The sequence below is a fragment of the Cornus florida genome, unplaced genomic scaffold (genome assembly GCF_030987335.1).
Source record: "Cornus florida cultivar Cherokee Brave unplaced genomic scaffold, ASM3098733v1 CherokeeBrave_3.0.0_Hap2_Chr02, whole genome shotgun sequence".
NCBI classification, from domain to species: Eukaryota; Viridiplantae; Streptophyta; class Magnoliopsida; order Cornales; family Cornaceae; genus Cornus; species Cornus florida.
In genome coordinates, this window is record NW_026775572.1 from 64,735,781 (window position 1) to 64,755,534 (window position 19,754).

Consider the following 19,754-nt stretch of genomic DNA (forward strand, 5'->3'; position numbering starts at 1 on the left):
CTTGATCTTTAGCAAAAGGCCGAGAATGGTTAGCCAAAAAGTCGAAAAAGGTGTGACTATTATTTTTTTAGGTTTATAATTTTGTAAGAGGTTTCCATGTAATCTTTTTTACTTAAAACCAATGTGGGATAAGAAAAATGAATTTTATTAGATAATTTGTAATTTGAACTAAACTCTTTAAATTAATTTTTATAAATTTTATTAGATAATTTGTAATTTGAATTAAACTCTTTAAATAATTTTTAGGTAATTTTTTGTTTATAAAAAATCTTTTTTTATATTAATAAATAAATACTGAAAGACTGAAACTCTTTTTAATATCAATTAATAAATAATTTTTATATTAATAATACTTGTCAGATTAGATTTTATTTTATTAAAAAGCTCATAATAAATAGATAAGTAGGTAATTTGTGTTAGAATAATTTTTAGAGTTTTATGTTAGAGTTTTAATAAATATTTAATTTGAATTTTATTAGGTAATAATTTTTAGAGTTTCTATAATTTGAAATATATAATTTGAAATGTATTTCTTGTTATTGTTTTAATAAATATTTTATTCGAATTTTATTAGGTAATAATTTTTATATTTTATTTGAATTTTATTAGGTAATAATTTTTATATTTATTTGAATTTTATTAGGTAATAATAAGTCCAAGAAAGTAGTACTACACTTGATCTTAGCCAAAAGGTCGAGAAAGGTTTGCCAAAAGGCCGACCCAATAAATATTAGTATTTCACTTGATTTTAGCCAAAAGGCCAAGTAAGTAATACTACACTTGATCTTAACCAAAATACCAAGAAAGGTTAGCCAAAAGGCCGACCCAAAAAAATTTAATACTACACTTGGTCTTAGCCAAAAGACCGAAAAATGTGTGATTATTATTTCTTTAGGTCTATAGTTTTATAAGAGGCTTTCGTGTAATTTTTTTTACTTAAAACCAATGTGAGACAAGAAAAATGAATTTATTAGTAATTTGTAATTTGTAATTTGAATTAAACTCTTTAAATTAATTTTTATAAATTTTATTAGGTAATTTGTAATTTGAATTAAACTCTTTAAATAATTTTTAGGTAATTTTTTGTTTATAAAAATTCTTTTTTTATATTAATTAATAAATACTGAAATACTGAAACACTGAAACTTTGCACATTTAATACATTTAATAATAGTATAGATATAGATATATATAGTGATAAAGTAACTTACCCATCAATTTTCGGCAAGTTATTTTACGAAGTTATTTTACGCGGCAGTTCAATGGACTCGACTTAAACTTTTGTTAAACACCACAAAAGTAAATATATATATATATATATATATATATATATATATATATATATATATATATCTAACAAAAATCAAAAAAATATTTTACAAAACCTAATGTCAAATAAATTTTTTTTTTTTAATTTTAAAATTTGAGAAATTATTAAATGATCTAATCTAATTAGAACAACATACTGAAGAAGATACTACAAAGAAACTAAGGCTTTGTTTGGTTAGATAGAATCAACGGGAAAAGAAAGGAAATAGAAAATTTTAAAACTTTTTTATAGTTTGGTTAGATAGAAAATGAAAAGTTCTAGAAAATTAGAATTCTTCCAACTCTTTATTTTTTTCAAAATGTTAAATTTTATTTTCCCGTGAAAGCATGTCTTTTTATTTAGAATTCCTATTTTATCCAACAACTTATATTATTTTACCCAACAATTTCATTTTATATTTGGAAACAATAACAATTTTTTACTAGGTTTCAAATAATTAGAGTCCATAGCAACTTTATCATTGATAAATTTGTAATTAGCTTGACTTCCTTTCCTAGTTATTTTGCATCATATATGAATAATAAGAATTCAAAAGCTCTAAATTAATTAAAAACTTTATCATTTTTTAATATATTTTATTACTAATTTTTTTATATTTTATTATTTTATAAAATAAGGGTAAGTTAGGTATCCAAACTATAATATGATATTTTCCTACAATTTGGTTGAAGAAATTTTCATCCTAACCAAATACATATTAGAAAATTAATTTTCTTTTCATTTACTTCACTTTTCTTTTTATTTTTCATTTCTTTTCCTTTCTTGTTATTTCCATCTAACCAAAAGGAGAGTAAGGTTTCTCAAATAGAGAGACTTTTGCTCCATTTTGTATCCCTCGTTCTCTCTTTACACCATCATCATGAAATAAAAGCTTAAATTTACTATGTGCATTTATCCGATTTAGGAAACTGAATAAAATATTTAATCGATAGTATCCATCCATCCTAAACATAAGATAAGCGATGGTTGTTTGAAAATTCTCCAAATATCTTATTCGACTAAATTAAATAAATTCTTATTTTTAAATTTCAATAATGTATTATTAATATTGTTTGAAGTTAAGTCACATAAAGTGGGAATGAGAGCGAATTCGTGAGCAAGAGCGTCAGAACGACAGAATTAAGTCATAAATAGTGAAAATTTGAACAAGAACGTGCACGGAGCGTGACTTAGGTTTTAAGGGCAAAGTGTAATAAATCCCTTCAACTATTATTGGAAGAAACTCCCATTGATTAATTTTTTGTCAACCATTCAAGGGGGTAACATTGTGGATGGAAAATATTTTTGAGATAAAAATGCCCTTATTTCTATTATAGAATAAATTGCATTAAATCTCCATCTACTTTGAATTTTTTTGCAAGAAACTTCCGTGAAGAAAAAAGTGCACATAAAACCCCCTAACTATATAATTTGTTGCAAAATGATGTTATAATAATTAAAATGCCCCTTAATACAAATTTAATAAAATGGCGTTCCTTAATATTAAATTAAAATTAATACAAACTCATTTGGCATAGTGTTGTTATAAAAAAAATTTTTTTTTTTTTTTTTTTTTAAATGGTGGGTCTATAAGAAAATGAAATACCTTGAAACAATTTTTAAAATTTTCTTAAATTTTTATTTTTAAAAATTCAAAGTAGATGAGGGTTTTATGCATTTTTTCCTATATAATAGAAATAGGGGCATTTTCGTCTCAAAAATATTTTTCATTCCCTCTCACTCTAATGCTATGTTTGGTTGGAGGGAAGGATTGAGGGGGGATAGATGAGAGGAGGGATGGATAAATATTTTTTGTATTTGGTTAAAGGGAAGGGAAGAGAGGGAGGAAACAAGAAGGGATGAACCATTCCTCCTCCTTTTATGTTTTTCTATCAGTTCACTTTTGGGGGGAAGGGAGAAAAGAAAGAAGGCATAACTACCTAGGAATTAGTAATTTACAATTTTAACCTTTTCAAAAATTTTAAAATAAATATCTACCTTTTATAATTTTATATAAAAGGGTATATCGGTAAAAATAATATAAAAACTCCCATTCCCTTCCTTCTAACCAAATAAGAAAAAAGTATCACTTTATTCATCATTTCTACTATCCATTCCATTTAACCAAGTATAAAATGGGAAAGACACCCTCCCTAGGGATATCTCATCCATCCCTCCTCTTATCTCTTCCATCTATTTTTCTATCCTTCTAACCAAACGAAGCATAAGTCACACAATCCTTTTTAACGGGTGTAACTCTCACGCTTCGAGCGTGCATTCTAACTCAAATTTTTACTATTTATGACTTAATTTTGCTGCTCTCATATTTCCACTCTTAAATTTACTCTCACTCCCGTTCCCGTTCCCGTTCCCGTTCCCGTTTGATGTGACTTAGCTCCCATTTACTATGTTACCCCCTTCATAAACTAAATTTTTATGTTTTTTTGTGAAAAGTAACTAATTTTATTTTACTTTCATACTTAGATAATTTCAAATTGTTTAATCTATATTTTGGTGAAAGAAAATTATGCAAGTACACAATTTTGTACTTGATTTAACGATAACAGAAAGTTCCAATGATCTTGACGTGGCTGAAAAATACAGGCGAAAATTGTGATTGTAAATATAAAATAAAAATAAGATATATTATATATAATTATTGAAAAACTATTTATATTTAATTACCCAAAAAAACATTATTATAATAATTATTATATATATATACACACACGAATATATTTTTTTTAATTTTAAATTTTAAAAAATTATTAGATGGTCTAATCTAATTAGAATACTGACGAAAGACGATGCTACAAAGGAACTAGGTTTCTGAAATCATAGACTTTTATTCCATCGTCATGAAATAAAAGCTTATCTGTGATTCTCTCTGCGTCGTCTTCTCTTTTTCAGTATATGTTTTGTCTTCACAGGTAGACCTCGAATCGTCTTTGTTTTGAGAGTCTCAATTCAATCTAACATTTCAAGAAATTCTAATCGTCTTGATTCTATTTATTTATTTATTTACAAATTAAATAGTTTATTGAATTCAATCTTCGCATCTGAATTTCAATTGACTTCATAATCATCATCATTGTCGTCGCCTTCTTCTTTCTCATCTCCCACTGTTTTAATGCTTCTGTTAATTTGTCAAACGACTAATATTTTTAATGCTTTATTAGTTTTTTCACTTTTCAAAACAATTATATATACAAATATATACACTCACTCCTCTGTTTTGTTTGTGAGTAAGTGAGAGTGTATTTATTCAATGCCTCAAGGCATACATATACATGCTTTGAATTAAACCTCTCCTCATATATCGTTTTCTTTGCAGTGATCAGTGTTCGGATTTCTCATATCTGAATTTTCCATGTGGTTTCATCTTCAGGGTTTACACATACAAACACACACGCAGGCACAAATACATATATATATTACTGTTAGAAGAACTCATATATTTATATATATGTATATATATATTCTTAGCTGAATTTAAGGAAATTTTGTTTGCTGGGATTTATTTTGATGACACTAGCTAGTGATGGATACTAATAATTGGAGGCCGGTGAAAGGTGGTGAACTGGCAATGGAAGTGGGCGATTGGAGGACTAATTTCCATGCAGATGGGCGACAAAGGATTCTCGATAAGATGTAAGCTTTTTCCTAACCATAATAATCTTTCTATCCGATGTCAATTAACTTAATTTTGTAGAATACAGAAGCAAACATAAATGTTAAGAATTAATGGTTCCACTTGGGTGCTTATGTTTTTCGTTCTTGGGATTAATATGAAATGTGAATTTCACCTGATAAAATATGGTTACATTTAGAGGTTGGATCTAAAAATGCTTTAATTTGGAAGTAAGAATTTATGGTTAGGGTTTAATCTTTGTGCTAAAGTCTGTATTTTTGACTGGTATGCAGTTTTCTGGTGACGTTTTGTACAACTTTGCAGTCTATATATTTGATTGATGCGGTTTTGAGATGATGCTTTCATACAGTGTTTTTGCTTAACATCTTATGAAGAATATAGACCATGGTGATTGGTGACTAGGTTGCAGGGTATCAAAAATATTTTATTTTTTCTTAATTCATACACTGCTGAAATGCAAAGCATTGAGGCTGAATTGCAGGACATTAAATATGGTAAGAATAAAATATAAGGTGTATAGTTATAGATGTCTAGATAAAGGGACAATGTAAAAGGAGATACAGAATTATAAACCCAAGTACTAGGTGGTGGAAATTAGAAGGGGAGACATTAATATGTTAAAGAGTTGGATGCTAAAAGAAGCAACATGGAATGTAGAAGATGAAACAAACTTAATATGGGATAGGATGAAAAAGATGTCCTTGGAGGATGAAAAAAAAACTAAACCATCATCCAAGGGAACCTGGGGGTGGAATGAATGGGTCCAAAACAACGTAAAAACAAAACGGGAATGCATAAACTTTGGCAAAAAACTAGAAATATAGAAGCCTTTGGAAATACAAGGATGTCAATGAAGAAGTTAAAAAATCATTGGAAAAAGCTAAATCTAAAGTATACGATGATCTTTATACTAAATTAGGCACAAAATATGGAGACAATATATATATATATATATATATATATAGATATATGAACTTGCTAAACTAAGTAATAGAAAAATAAGAGATTTTAGCCATATTAAATGCTATGTTACCGGGACTCGGACATGGGTGTGTGTCTAGAGGTCGGATTTGTCTATTCATCAAATTGTCGGACACAGGGACACGAATTAAAAGTGTCCAAAATTCAGACACGGACACTTGGACACCATATGCATAATATACTCAGAACTTCAAAATGCATATTACAGTAAATATTTTGTTCTTGTTACATGGTTTTGAAGAGAGACCGTGAATTTGTAAGTTAACTGTAAATTGTAAAGTAACTAGGTTGAATTTTTTTAAAATGCTACACAGTTAGCTAAGTCAAAACTGTCAAAGTTATACTTAGTATATACGAGTACAATATATATTAAATATATATACATAGATGGTGGGCTGTAACTCACATATTATTATTATTATTATTATTTTGATAAGTAATAATTGAAATAAAATAGGCGTTCAAGAGGGGAACGCATCCCTCATACAAAAGTGGAACTAGGGATTAAGATCCCAAAGAAGCCAAAAAAATAATTAAATCTTTGGAAGAAGAACATGACTTCCTCTTCACATAATTGAAAAGAGAGCGTATGATGTGAAGTTTCAGAATCGCCGTGGACGATTCGTTCCCTTCGAACATTCTACTATTCCTCTCCTTCCAAATGCACCACCAAACACAATATGGTACAACTCTCCAATAATCGCGAACAGCGCTACTCACACGGTAGCCTCTCCATATACAAATCAAATCCTTAGGATAACGAGGCATAACCCAACGCATACCAAGCAGACAAAAGATAAGATTCCAACAATCCCTCGCCATAGGACAATGCATGAGAATGTGAGCAACTGACTCCCCATCTTGTTTGCACAAGCAACACCAATTAACAAGACAATTGTCCCTTTTCCTTAGATTATCAATCATAAGGATCTTACCCCAAACAGCGGTCCAAACAAAGAATGCCACTCTAGTTGGAGCTATAGAACACCAAATAGTCTTCCATGGAAAATCAACAATATCGAAATCAGAAAGACATAAGAATAAGGAACGAACTTCAAAGTGACCATGGGAAGAGGGAATCCATGTCATATCATCACTACCTCTACCAATTGCCTCCTGTCGATACAACAAATCCAGGAAAACACATACCTCGTCCACCTCCCAATCCTGAAAAGAGCGTCGAAATTGCACGTCTCACGTAATCCCTCTGCTACCAAGTTAATAACAGTTGGCTACGTAGACAAGTCTATCAACTGCAATGCTGTATAACTTGGGAAATAAACAAGATAAAGGCCGGTCTCCACACCAAAGATCCTCCCAAAAGCGTACACATCTGCCATCTCGAACTTTGAATCTGATATGAGTAGAAAAAGCATCCCATCCCTTCCTTATGAATTTCCACGCCCCAACTCCTCCCACGAGAGAAACCGGACGAGTAGACCAACCACCACTCTCTTCCCTATATCGACATGAAACTAGCCTTCGCCACGGGCGATGTCTTTCCCTTCCATACCTCCACAATCATTTACCCAAAAGAGCTTGGTTAAAGGGGACCAGTCTTCTAATACCAAGACCACCAAACTTCATTGGCTTGCAAACTTGTTCCCAATTGACTAGGTGATACTTAAATCCATCACCTCTTCCACCCCAAAGGAAATCCCTTTGAATTTTTTCAATCCTATCAGCAATAGAGCATGGAATTTGGAACATAGATAAAAAATATGTGGGAAGGCTCGATAAAGTGCTCTTTATAAGCGTAACTTTTCCTCCCTTAGAGAAGTATTGCTTTTTCCATCCTGCTAATCTCTTCGCATACCTATCAATCACAGGGTCCCAACACCCCACTGTTCTAGAGGAAACCCCTAAAGGCAAGCCCAAATACTGAATTGGAAAAGAACTCACCCTACACCCAAGGACTTCCGCTAAAGAAGAAATATCCTGAACATCTCCAACCGGAACAAGCACACTTTTAGCCACATTAACTTTTAGACCACAGACAGCTTGAAAACAGGCTAAAATGCATCTCAAATATCTAAGCTCAGACACATTAGCATCACAGAAAACCAGGGTGTCATCCGCAAAAAGTAAATGAGAGACCTCCATCTGATGGACAGGATCTCTTCCCACCATAAAGCCCTTGATGAGATCAAGATCCTCTGCTCGTCGCATAAGTTTGCTTAAGCCCTCCATAACAATAAGAAAGAGGAAAGATGACAGGTAATCTCCTTGTCTTAAACCCCAAGAGCACCCAAAAAAACCAGTGGGAGACCCGTTCACAAGAACAGAGAATTTGACAGATGAAAGGCATGTCTCAATCCATTTCCTCCATTTACTTCCAAACCCCATTCTCTGAAGCAAATAAAGTAGGAAATTCCAATTCACACAATCATACGCTTTCTGAATGTCAAGTTTGCACAAGACTCCGAGAACACCACTTCTCAATCTGGAATCCACACATTCACCTGCAATAAGAACTGAATCAAGAATTTGTCTTCCTCCAACAAAAGCATTCTAGGAATTTGAAATTATCCCATCCATCATTCCCCTCAACCTAAGAGCAAGGACCTTAGCCAGAAGCTTGTAGATACATCCCACTAAGTTGATAGGATGAAAGTCTTTAATGTCAGAAGCACCTCCCTTCTTAGGGATAAGGGCAATGAAAGTTGTATTAAGCGACTTCTCAAAAGCGCCAGTAGAATAAAACTCCTGAAAAGTGCCCATGACATCGTTTTTCACAACTGTCCAACTTTCCAAAAGAAACCGCATAGTGAACCAAACTCACATATTATGAGTTTATATTATATATTATATTATTTGTAATATAAAACAGTGGGCCACATGGGTTATACAACTTATCCGGTAAAAAACAATGGTAATGAATAGTGGGTTACAGCCTTAAAGCTGTTACCCACTGTTTTTAATTCACACTGTAACCCACTGTTTATTAGTATAAACTTATGTGGGTACAACCCACCCACTTGTCTTATGTTAGGCAAAAAGAAAAAAAGGTACATGCATGAAGGAAAAAAAAAAAGTAAAAAAGAGGCATATACAACACTAATACCAAGTCATCTTCTACCTTTCCTCTCAAAACCCTATTTTGAACCAGTTGAAACCAAACCTTGAGCTTCTGAACAAGATGAAGACTCATTAGCAATGTCCGGTGGAGAAGAGGGAGAGCCCTACGCATATCCTGTGTCGTGTCGACACGGGCACTCTCACAGGAGCCGGTGAGTCCAGGTAACATAGATTAAATGCATCAAGAGTTGGTGCTTATAGGACGGGAGGATTGCATGTGCCTGATGGTGGACTGTGGAGTACTCCAAGAGACCTTACACCACCGTCAACAAAAAAAAAAAAACCAAGAGTAAAGATTTAAGAGTTTTAGTAAAAGAGAACGAAATCAAGGGAAGATGGAAGAGTTACTTGGATTTTGAGAAGAGTCAGAATGTGATGTTTATTGCTCTCATTCCAAAGAAGGGGGGAAGCGTTAGGCGTCAAGGATTTTAGACCTATCAGCTTGGTGGGGAGCATTCGGCATTGAGATTGAGGGAAGTTTTGGACAATATCATTTCGGATTCTCAAAACGCTTTTGTTGGAGGCCGTTAGATTCTTGATTCTGTCCTTATTGTCGGTGAGTGCGTGGACTCCAGACTCAACAGTGGGGTTCTTAGTGTTCTTTGCAAGTTAGATATCGAGAAGGCTTACGACCATGTTAGTTGGAGCTTCCTTATTTACCTCATGGAGAGGATTAGGTTTGGAGAGAGATGGAGGCTTTCATGACAAGGGTAGTTGACTTGGGTTTTCGGGAGGCTTCAGGGAGGGTAGGGATGCTGCTAGTCAGTTGGAGATCTCCCATTTGATGTTTGCAGACGACATGTCGGTTCTTTGTGATGCGGATGTGTCTCAGATGAGATACTTGAGATGTGTTTTGATTTGGTTTTAAGTCGTCTCTGGCTTGGAAGTCAATGTTGGAAAAAGTGTCCTTGTACCGGTTGGGGAGGTTCCCGATATCTCTAGTTTGGCTCTTGTTCTGGGATGCAGCACTGGTTCTTTACCCATTTCTTATTTGGGTATGCCTCTAGGAGCTTTGTCCAGGAGTGTGGGCAATTAGGATCCAGTGGTGGAGAGATATGAGAAATGGTTGGCTGGTTGGAACAATACCTTTCCAAAGGGGGGAGGGTCACTCTTTTGAAGAATACTTTGTCGAGTCTTTTTACGTACGTACTTTCAATTTTCCAGATTCCCTCTTTAGTGGCTGCAAGGATTGAGAGGCTGCAGCGAAATTTTTTGTGAGGTGGTAAAGGGGAGGAATTTAAGTATCATCTGGTGCATTGGGAGAGGGTCTGCACCCCGATTCGGAAAGGAGGCTTGTGTATTAGAAGATTAGTGCCTTTTAATAAGGCTTTATTGGGGAAATGGCTTTGGAGATTTGGTGTGGAGAGGCACAGACTTTGGAGGAGGGCGATCGTGAGCAGACATAGGGAGGCGAGTGGAAGGGGATGGTGCTCCCCTGAGGTGAGAATCCCATTTGGGGTTGGGGTTTGGAAACAAATTTGGAAGGCTTGGGATGAATTCTCCAAACACATTAGATTTCGTGTTAGAAATGGCAGGAGAGTACGCTTTTGGGATGACATGTGGTGCGGGGATTGTCCCATTGCAATCACTTTCCCAAGACATTTTCGGATTGCTTTTGATAGACATGCCATGTTGGTCTACTGCTAGTGTCTTGATAGTGGAATAACGATGTGGGATGTTTGTTTTTGAGGCTCGTTCAGGATTGGGAGATCGAGGATGCATTTAGCTTTTTGGGGTTGTTGTATTGTCAGGAGATTGTGGAGGTGACTTCTGACTTTTGTGTTTGGGCTCCATCCTCACATGGGCGCTTTGATGTTCGGTCGTCGTTTTATTGTTGTCTTATGGATGCTCCTGGACTGTCCTTTCAATGGAAGACCCTTTGGCTAACAAAGGTACCTCTCAAAGTCATGTTTTTTTTGCATGGACATATGTTTTGGGAAAGATCTTGACCCAGGACAATCTTCAGAGAAGAAGATAGATCGTGATCAACTGGTGCTTCATGTGCAAAAATGATGAGGAAACGGTTGATCATCTTCTTTTACATTGCCCTGTGGCCCATGATTGTTGGTTCTTGTTTTTGGGTTTTTTGGGATTCATTGGGTCATGCCATGGTCCACCAGAGGCTTGGAGGCTTGGAGAGGTTGTATAGTGGGGGGCCAAGCTAGTGACTCTGGGAGGGTTACTCCTTTGTGTGTTTGGTGGTGTCTATGGCTTGAAAGAAATAAGAGATCCTTTGAAGGAAAGGAAAATCATATAGGATCGTTGAAGTTCTCCATTCTTAGCACTCTTTTTTGTTGGGTTCTGGGAAGAAATTGTAAATCCCTGGATGAACTTGTAGAGTTTTTGGATTTGTTGAGGGTTTAGAGGGCCTATTTGGCTTTCTGTTGTTTTTGAGGGATGTGTTCTGCTTTTTGAATGTTTTTAATCAACTCTTTTAATGAATTCTTACTTATCAAAAAAATAATAATTTATTGAAAAAAAATTATCTAGGAGGTTTAGGCTTAGAAGAATAATGTAACCTTTATAACTTATTTCTCTATAGAATTAAGGAGTGTGAGGTTAAATTTGCGTTTAGGAGATGAAATCATGAATGGTTTTATGACCAAATGACATCCTTATTGAGGTTTGGAAGTGTTTAGGGGATTTGACGTGTCTTCTGCTGCTGTTTTTTTTTTCCGAAAGTTGTCTTCTGCTGCTGTTGCCAGATCTGTTGTTTGGGAGGTCTTAGACCTTGCTAAAGTTCCTTTAGCCGATTGGAATGTTTTGTAATTGATGGATGGTGTTTAGTTCACTTGCACTTACCCTTTTTTTTTTTTTGAAAATGGGCCTTTTTCATTTCCATTTGATGTACAGTGGAGGTATGCTTTCACTATAATCCTGTACTTTATTGCTCTATCCTTTCAATTCATTGCCATTTAGGGGGGAAAAAAAGATTTCCGCAACTAAGAGACTTTCTTGATTTGTGGCGCAAAATTATTTTAATACCAATATATAAAAGGAAAGGGGATGTACAAAGTTGTACTAATTATCATGGTATAAAATTAATGATTCATACGAGAGAGTAATTGAATGACGACTAAGACGAGAAACTAAACTGTTCAGCATGGGCATCCTCCCCGGAAGCATTTTCAAAATACAATTTCCTGGGCTGGAGACCCCAAAGGTGTCAAATAAGAGGGTTTGATGCCCTTTTATTGATGTGAATTGTGACAACAGTCTGCAAGAAGCCATTGAAAAATCAATTTGGATTCATGCTAGGAGGTAAACTATGATAGAATACCCAGAGATGTGATGCAGAGGGTTTTAGAAAAGGGAGTCCCAAAGGGATACATTGTCACTATAAAGGGCATGTATGATGGATGTGTGACGATAGTTAAAATGACTATAAGGAAAACAAGTAGGCTTACATCAAGGGCCAACATTATGTCCATATCTTTTTGTCTTAGTTATGGATAAGCTAAAAAGACATATTCAGATTGAGTTTCCGTGATTTTTTTTTTTTCTTATTATTATTTTATTGTAAGAGGGGCATACCCTCCTAAGTACAACAGAGGAAAGCAAGCCTAGAAGGCTACAAGAAAGGAAAACAACCTCAACTGTTACACAAGGTTCCAGGCATTAAGTAATCTAGAACAAGAGGAGGGAAGCTTAACAGAGGTTGAGGAAAGGAGTTTAAATCTGACATCTTCACTAATTCTAACCAGAACGCTTTTTCATCCATATAGCAGTTGCTAAATCTCCTACTATTCCTATCTCCCCATATATGATAAACTGCTGCAGCCAAGGTCAATTTATGAAGCACATGAATTCCATTCTTCTTAGACTGAATTAGTAGCAGCTCATTCCAGCAAAATATTTATTCCAAAGTTTTTTAGCATACTGACTCTAAAAAAATAGATGAGTCACTGACTTTGAGTCTCTTCCACAAAGCACACAAGTGTCATTTTGAAAAATACCTTTGCGCATCAGAATCTCCATGGTTTGAAGTCTGTTTCTGGCAGCCAACCAAAGTATAAAGGAGTGCCTGGGTATTCCCCCTGTAAACCAAATAGCTCTAGAATGCTTTGTGGTCAAAAGGGATAGGCTGCTGATTCAACAGAGATTTGATAGTCAGAATGCTTTGATGATCAGAATGAGGCCAGGTCCACCCATCAAGGCCTACAATGTCTGCAACCTTGGGTCCACCCATCAAGGCCTACAATGTCTGCAACCTTGGCTTCTTTTGGAATCCCAGTGTCATAAATAATTCTATAACCTTTGGCTTCAACTAAGGACCCACAAGGTAGCCAATAATCAAACCACAATGAAATTTGTTTGCCAAAATCTATAAGATGTTTAAATTTGAACTTTTAATGGTCTCTAAGGAGGAGAAGTTGCCTCCAGTTCCGAGAAGCAGAGGAGGGAATTTTAACTGACCAGAAGCTTTTTTTTTTTCAGCAAGTAGGTAGACGCCCAATTGATCCATATGGAGTCAGATTTATTTATTAAACCAGTGACAAGATTCCAATCATGTTTAGAGTAAGCAGCCCCGTTCCAGATCCTTAGATATTGAATGCCTAACCCACCCTCAGAAAAGGGAAGACTGACATCTGGACCAAGCTACTTTACATCTCCCCCGCGTCCCCCCCCCCCCCCCCCCCCCCCCCCCCCCCCCGCGGCAACCCCCGACTAAGCATGTTCCCTTCCATAAGAATCTCCTCAATGTTTGTTGGATAGTAACAGTAACTTTCTTGGGCATAATAAAAATAGAGGACCAGTAAACCTGAGTACCAAAAAGGATTGATTTCAGAAGTTGCTATCTCCCTGAGTAAGTGAGCCAGTTGGAAGTCCAGTTCCCCACTTTAGAAGTGATCTTTTCAATTAGGCTTCTGCAATCTTGCACTTTCAGTGTAGTAGTAATTAGGGGCATCCCCAAATATTTCATTGGCAATGTCTCAGAGAACCCCATGAAGCCCTAGATGTGAATTTCTCATCTTCATCAACACTACTTATTGGAGTTAGGGGTGAGACCAGAAGAAAGAGAGAAGGTAGTGAGAATGCTGTTGATGGCTTGAAAGGACAAAGAGCAGCCTTCAGTGAAGATAAAAATCATCTGCGAAGCACAGGTGGAATAAGGAGACCTCAGCACATCTCCAGTGGTAAGCAAAAGATCCATTTTGAATTTGTTGCTGAAACAGGCCATTTAGACCTTCCATAGAGAGAACAAAAAGATAGGAGAAATAGGGTCACCCTGCTTAATGCCTCTGCCACTACCAAAGTAACCACATAATTCTCCATTGATAGCTACAGAGAAGGAAGGGGAGGATATGCACATGATAATCCAATGAAGAATTTTGGGGGAAATTCATAGCTTGGAGAGAGGCTGCAATAAAGCTCTAGCTGAGAGTGTCATAGGCTTTTTTAATATCTATCTTAAAGAGTAGCTCATGGAGGAACAAGGGGTTTATGGTAATTGCTCAAAAGCTCTTGGGTAATCATGATGTTGTCTGAAATTTTCCTTTCTGGGATGAAAGGCTGTTTGGTTAGGGGAGATGAGCATGTTAAGAACATTTTTGAGTTGATTAGCTAGGATTTTAGTCATACATTTTTCCTCAAACCTTACAGTAATGAAGAGCCATTCGTTCTAGAGATAGATTTAATGTGATTTATAGTCCTTCTGGAATTCATAATTTTGTCACTTTTGTGGAGGTTTGGAGAGCTGCTCTAGAATTAAAAAGGTTTAAGATAAGTAGCTACAGTACTAAATATATGGAGTTTAACTTTTGCAAACTTAGAAATACAAATAGGGATGTTGTCAAGATTGAGGATCAAGAGGCGTGAAAAAAGTTAACATCTTCATTATTTAGGCTCTATTCATAATAAAAGAGAAATTCGGTATGGTTTTAATCATAGAATGAAGACAAGATGGGTTAAATGGAGGAATGCATCTAGTATATCGTGTGACCTGCTTATTCAAGTAAGATTGAATGGGAACTTATCAAAAAAAAATAGTAAGATTGAAAGGGGAGTTCTTTAAATAGCTATCACACCAGTTGTTTTATGGGATGAAATTTGAGCAGCTAAGAAACAACATATGCATGTGTTTGGTGGAAATGTGAATGTTGAGATGGCTGTATGGAGACAAGAAAATATAGAAATGAAAACATTCGTGAAAAGGTTGAAGTAGCACCAATTGAAGATAAGATGATAGAAAATTGATTTAAGTTGGTTTAAACAAATACCAAGAAAAATACTCAGTGCGCTAGTTAGGAAGAGTGACATGGTTCACATTGAGGGTAATGTTAGGGGAAGGGGGGAATACCAAAGTTAATGTGGGTAGAGTCAGCATGAAGGATATCATTACATGAGGGTTGGCCGAGGTTATGGCCTTAGAGCGGTTGTTCGAATTGACGTAACATGCAACCTATTAGTCTGTAATGGTTTTGTTGAGTTGAGTTGGATGTTGAACTCCAAAAATGTAATTGGATGAATTGTAATATATCCTCTATTGTGTTGCATGTATGTTTCACATAAAAGCACCTTAAATTTCCTTGTTTTGGTTATGTGAAAATCAAATACTTTCTTGGAATATGGATCATTTTAACAGAAATCTGGAGAAAAATTCACTAGTTAGCCTTAAGGTCTTCCTGAAGGAACTCTGCATTAAAGCAGCATGGGTTCTTCTTTGTGCACTGTGAAGAGTAGAATTTGGGCATTGCGAAATGAAGAAGCATGGAAATGGCAAATTTATACATTTCAGACTCCCTTTGCTATCAAACAAAGATGGCTCCTTAGTCTTGAACAAACCAATTTGTCTTCCTTAGGCTAGCCCTTCGAAATATATACTACAGATTTAAATGGTTGAGATAAATTTACTGCCTAAAATGAAATTATATCAAATGAAATCAGTTTGAATATTCTTTTCTTGAAATCCGCTTCTCAGATTGGAATGCCATAGAAGACAAAAAGGATTGGCACCATGAAATCTATGTATTTATTGGGAATTTTTAGCCGATTCTTAGGAATATTCCAATAAACCTCCCAACTTATCAAAATTACAGTATTGCCTTTGAGAGGAAACCAAGTGCCCCCAAGCTAATCCCATCTAAATTCCTAGGGTCCAGTTGACACTAGTTATAGATTTGGAAGCACACGCGCGCGTGCACACGCACACACACACACACGGATAGACACACACACATCCATGTATATTTTGGAGAAGCTTCTGTAACAGGTAGGATGCTTCTAAAAAATGTTGCGTGTTCAAGAAAATCCATTAATCACCTTCTCCATTACTATGTGGTGAGCTGGCAAGTGCTGGTTTCGCATTACACTAAGGTTATTTCCTTCACTTGCTGTTGGTTCACAAGTGAAGTTGCTCTATTGCCATGCATTTTACTCGCTCTTGAGTTGGACCCGACCAGTCTTTTTGTGTGGAGGATCATCCTATCTTCATGCTTGTAGTGTGTTGTGGTCTTCTTATACCCTTTGCTGGAGTTGCTTTCTTGGGCTATTTCTGGACTGACGTTAAAAATGCTGAATGAGAATGGTGGTTCAAGTCAAAAAATGAAATTTGCAACAAGATTATAAGATGGAAAACCTTTGTGTCCTTTAATGTGTTGAAAGAAAGGAATAGAAGAAATTTTAAACCAAAAGCTACCACTGTTAGTTCTGAAGGATATTTTTCTTTAAGTTCTTGTAACATGGTTGGTCACAAAGACATTAATGCTACATTGCTGAGACAGTATTATTCTTTTCAATTCCAGAAACCTTTAAATGAAGTCTCTTCTGGCTTCAGATTAAGGTTTAACTTGCAATACTTTACAGCAGTTTCTTTATGGTGTTATTATTTTTCTTGAATTATTTATTATGCTTTTTAAAGGTTATTTGAATTCTTAATTTAGACAATCTATAATAGCTTAAGTTTGTAAAGCAGTCAATTGGTAACATGATGATATCATGGTTCACTCTCTTCAAGTCCCAACACTTCCCCCGATAATCATAATACACCCAAATGTTATGCTTTCTCATGAATGGGTGTTTGGTGACATGCGAGAAATGCACATTGCGTATATAAGAACTTTAGGTTACATCCAATTACATCTTTTCAAATAGCGTAAGCTTTTAGAATAGCCGTTTGTTAACTGTACGCTGAACTTCCAATTTATTGTTTGTTTTAGCCATTTGAAATATAATGTTCAACGTGTGTAGAATAGAGACTTTGGAGAGGCATCTTCCTGCCAAAGGACAAGAGAAACTACAAGAACTTAAGAAAATTGCTGTAAGGTTTGAGGAAAAGATCTTTACTGCTGCACTAAGTCAGGTATGTTCATCATTGTGTCTCTTAATTTTTCCGGTGGGCATGTTACAGTGTACACTGTTGCTCTAATTATGTTCTTGAGATTTTTCCTTTCATGTTAGTGTGAAACACGGTTGGGTTTCGTACTTGTCATGAATTACTAATAATTTTTTCTTAATTTTTAATTGCAGTCTGATTATATGAGAAAAATATCTATGAAATTGATGTCAATGGAGACAAAATCGCAAAATACAATGGCCGATTCTGTGCAATCCAACCCCATTGGTGTTAGCAATATTCCCCAAGATACAGGTATTAGCATGAAAGATAATATTGCCTTTATTCTATGTCACAATTTAAGTTTCAATAATTTGGCAACATATGATCTATTCTACGCATTTAGATATAACTATTGTTAATTTTGGTTTGTGCACATCATTACCTGTTAACGTTTTTTAATTTCTTTATTATTATTTGTAAGATACTGAAAAGTCGGAATAAATTTTCTTGATTTTTTGAGACTTTATGTGGGGGATGGTAATGGAGGCTCTCTTGGGGTGCATGATACCAAACTTTACCAGATTTGGTTGGGTGCCTTTTGCTTTAATCCAACTTGCACCGTGAAATCCATCCCAAAATTTTATTCCTACCCTACCCATGGTGGTAGCCAATCTGATAGGAAGTTGCACCATTCTTATCCACAACTTATTTGAATCATGAAAATTGAGATTACGGTTGCCTTTCTTTTCCCTCTCCCCCCCTCTGTACATGTATATTTAATGGAGAAGTTTGCCCTTCTTTCCACCCTTCTAATTATGAATATTGATAGGAAATCCAAGGCAAAGATTTTTCATGTACACTGTTGCATTTTACACCTCCACCTCCATCATTAGAGTTGTCATTATTGCTGTTGTGGTATTGTCATTTTTTAATCATTATTTTTACATGACCATTATATATGTGTGTGTGTATATATATATATATATATATATATTACCTTTCAGGGTGAGTGAGGAGTTGGATGTTTCATAGAAAATATATGATTTTGATGTCTGTTGATCCTTATCATTATCCTTGTGGACCCTGACTGAACCATCAAATTTCTTTCTCCAAAGTGAGTAACTCAGAGGTTGCAATATGATATTTTTAATAGTCATGCCCAATTGTTATTTTCTGCAAAGTTAGGAGTTGGTATAAAATCAATAGAAAACGATTTTTCAGCATTTAAAATCTATTACTATATAATAGGCTAGAGATTTTTCTACTACTTAAGTGCTTGCATGGCTTTCTCGTTATTCCTTATAATACATGTGTCACTTATTTTGAGAAAAATAGATTAAATAATTAGTAATCTTAAATATCTTAGAACTACCAATGGGCCTGTGGCCTAGCGGTACCAAGCCCCTATTTCTCAAAGGAAGGTTAGGGGTTCAAGCCTCAATGGTGGCATGGGTGTGAGTACCAGCTAAGGAAAAAAAAAAATCTTAGAACTGGCAGCAATCTCTCCTACTTTCTCTTTTCAATCCAAGTTTTTGTCTTTGATCCTGTCCCATCTCCTACATCTCTTTACATGGGTTTTGATCACTTGCATTTTAAATGTACCGCTTCCTGGTAGGTGTAGAATTGTTCATGAATTGATACCATTTGTTGAATATTCTCTTAAACGAGAATAATGTTAGTCTTACTTTCTTCTAAAGTAATTTGGATTCTATGATCCCAAATGATCAATACACAACACGACCAAAAAAACACCATTACCAACTCTCAAGAAAGCAGAACTTCTTATGATTACCAAAAATCAATCTCATGTCTTTAAATATAGCCAATATTTAAAGACACGAGATTGATTTTGGGTAATCATAAGAAGTTCTTCCCTGGTTTAAATGAAGAGTAGTGCCTTTTTTAGTAACAATAGTGAAAACGTTTTTACGCTACAGCGCCGAAAATATTGGAAACGCATTTTTTTATGATTTCTTCTTTCGTCACAAAAATGGAAAACATTTTCTATTATAGAAAACATGTTATTAAACATGATATTTGTTTTTGTTTTGCTTTTTTAGGGGTTGGCAATAGAAAACAAGAAATGATTCCCGTTATTGAAACGGGAATCGTTGAAACAGAGGCAATCTAAGTTGTGTGATAGTAAGAACATGGGTCGCCAACGTGAGAATGAGGGTTGGTGTAAATGTAGCCACTACATGCAATTTTGTGCAAAAACTAGGGTTGTATTCCTGTCCATCCATCCTCACGCACTAGATTAGCAGGACCTGCGATGTCCTGGGGGGGAGAAAACCGTGAGCACCAAGAAGAGAGTGTGCAAAGTGGACAATATGTACACGGTTTGGGCGGTTCATAACAAATGGAATTAGAGCCGATCCCTAGCTGAAATTTGGGGGGGGGGGGGGGGGGGGGGGGGGGGGGGGGGTAGGCCAGGCCAGTGAGGACGCTGGGTGCAT

At 35.4% G+C, this 19,754-nt stretch overlaps 1 protein-coding gene across 2 annotated transcripts in view; it reads left to right on the plus strand.

Annotated features, from left to right (window-relative positions):
* Positions 1 to 4,090: 4,090 nt before the first annotated feature.
* LOC132295164 (mediator of RNA polymerase II transcription subunit 15a-like) overlaps positions 4,091 to 19,754 on the plus strand; it is a 35,679-nt gene continuing 20,015 nt past the window's right edge. Inside the window, exons 1-4 of one of the 2 annotated variants that reach the window (XM_059793309.1) lie at positions 4,091 to 4,239; positions 4,845 to 4,960; positions 17,211 to 17,322; positions 17,490 to 17,610. In XM_059793309.1, the coding sequence (XP_059649292.1) occupies positions 4,851 to 4,960; positions 17,211 to 17,322; positions 17,490 to 17,610 (343 nt within the window). In that variant the 5' untranslated portion in view covers positions 4,091 to 4,239; positions 4,845 to 4,850. The remainder of the gene's footprint in view (positions 4,240 to 4,844; positions 4,961 to 17,210; positions 17,323 to 17,489; positions 17,611 to 19,754) is intronic. The other variant, XM_059793310.1, reaches the window with a different exon arrangement.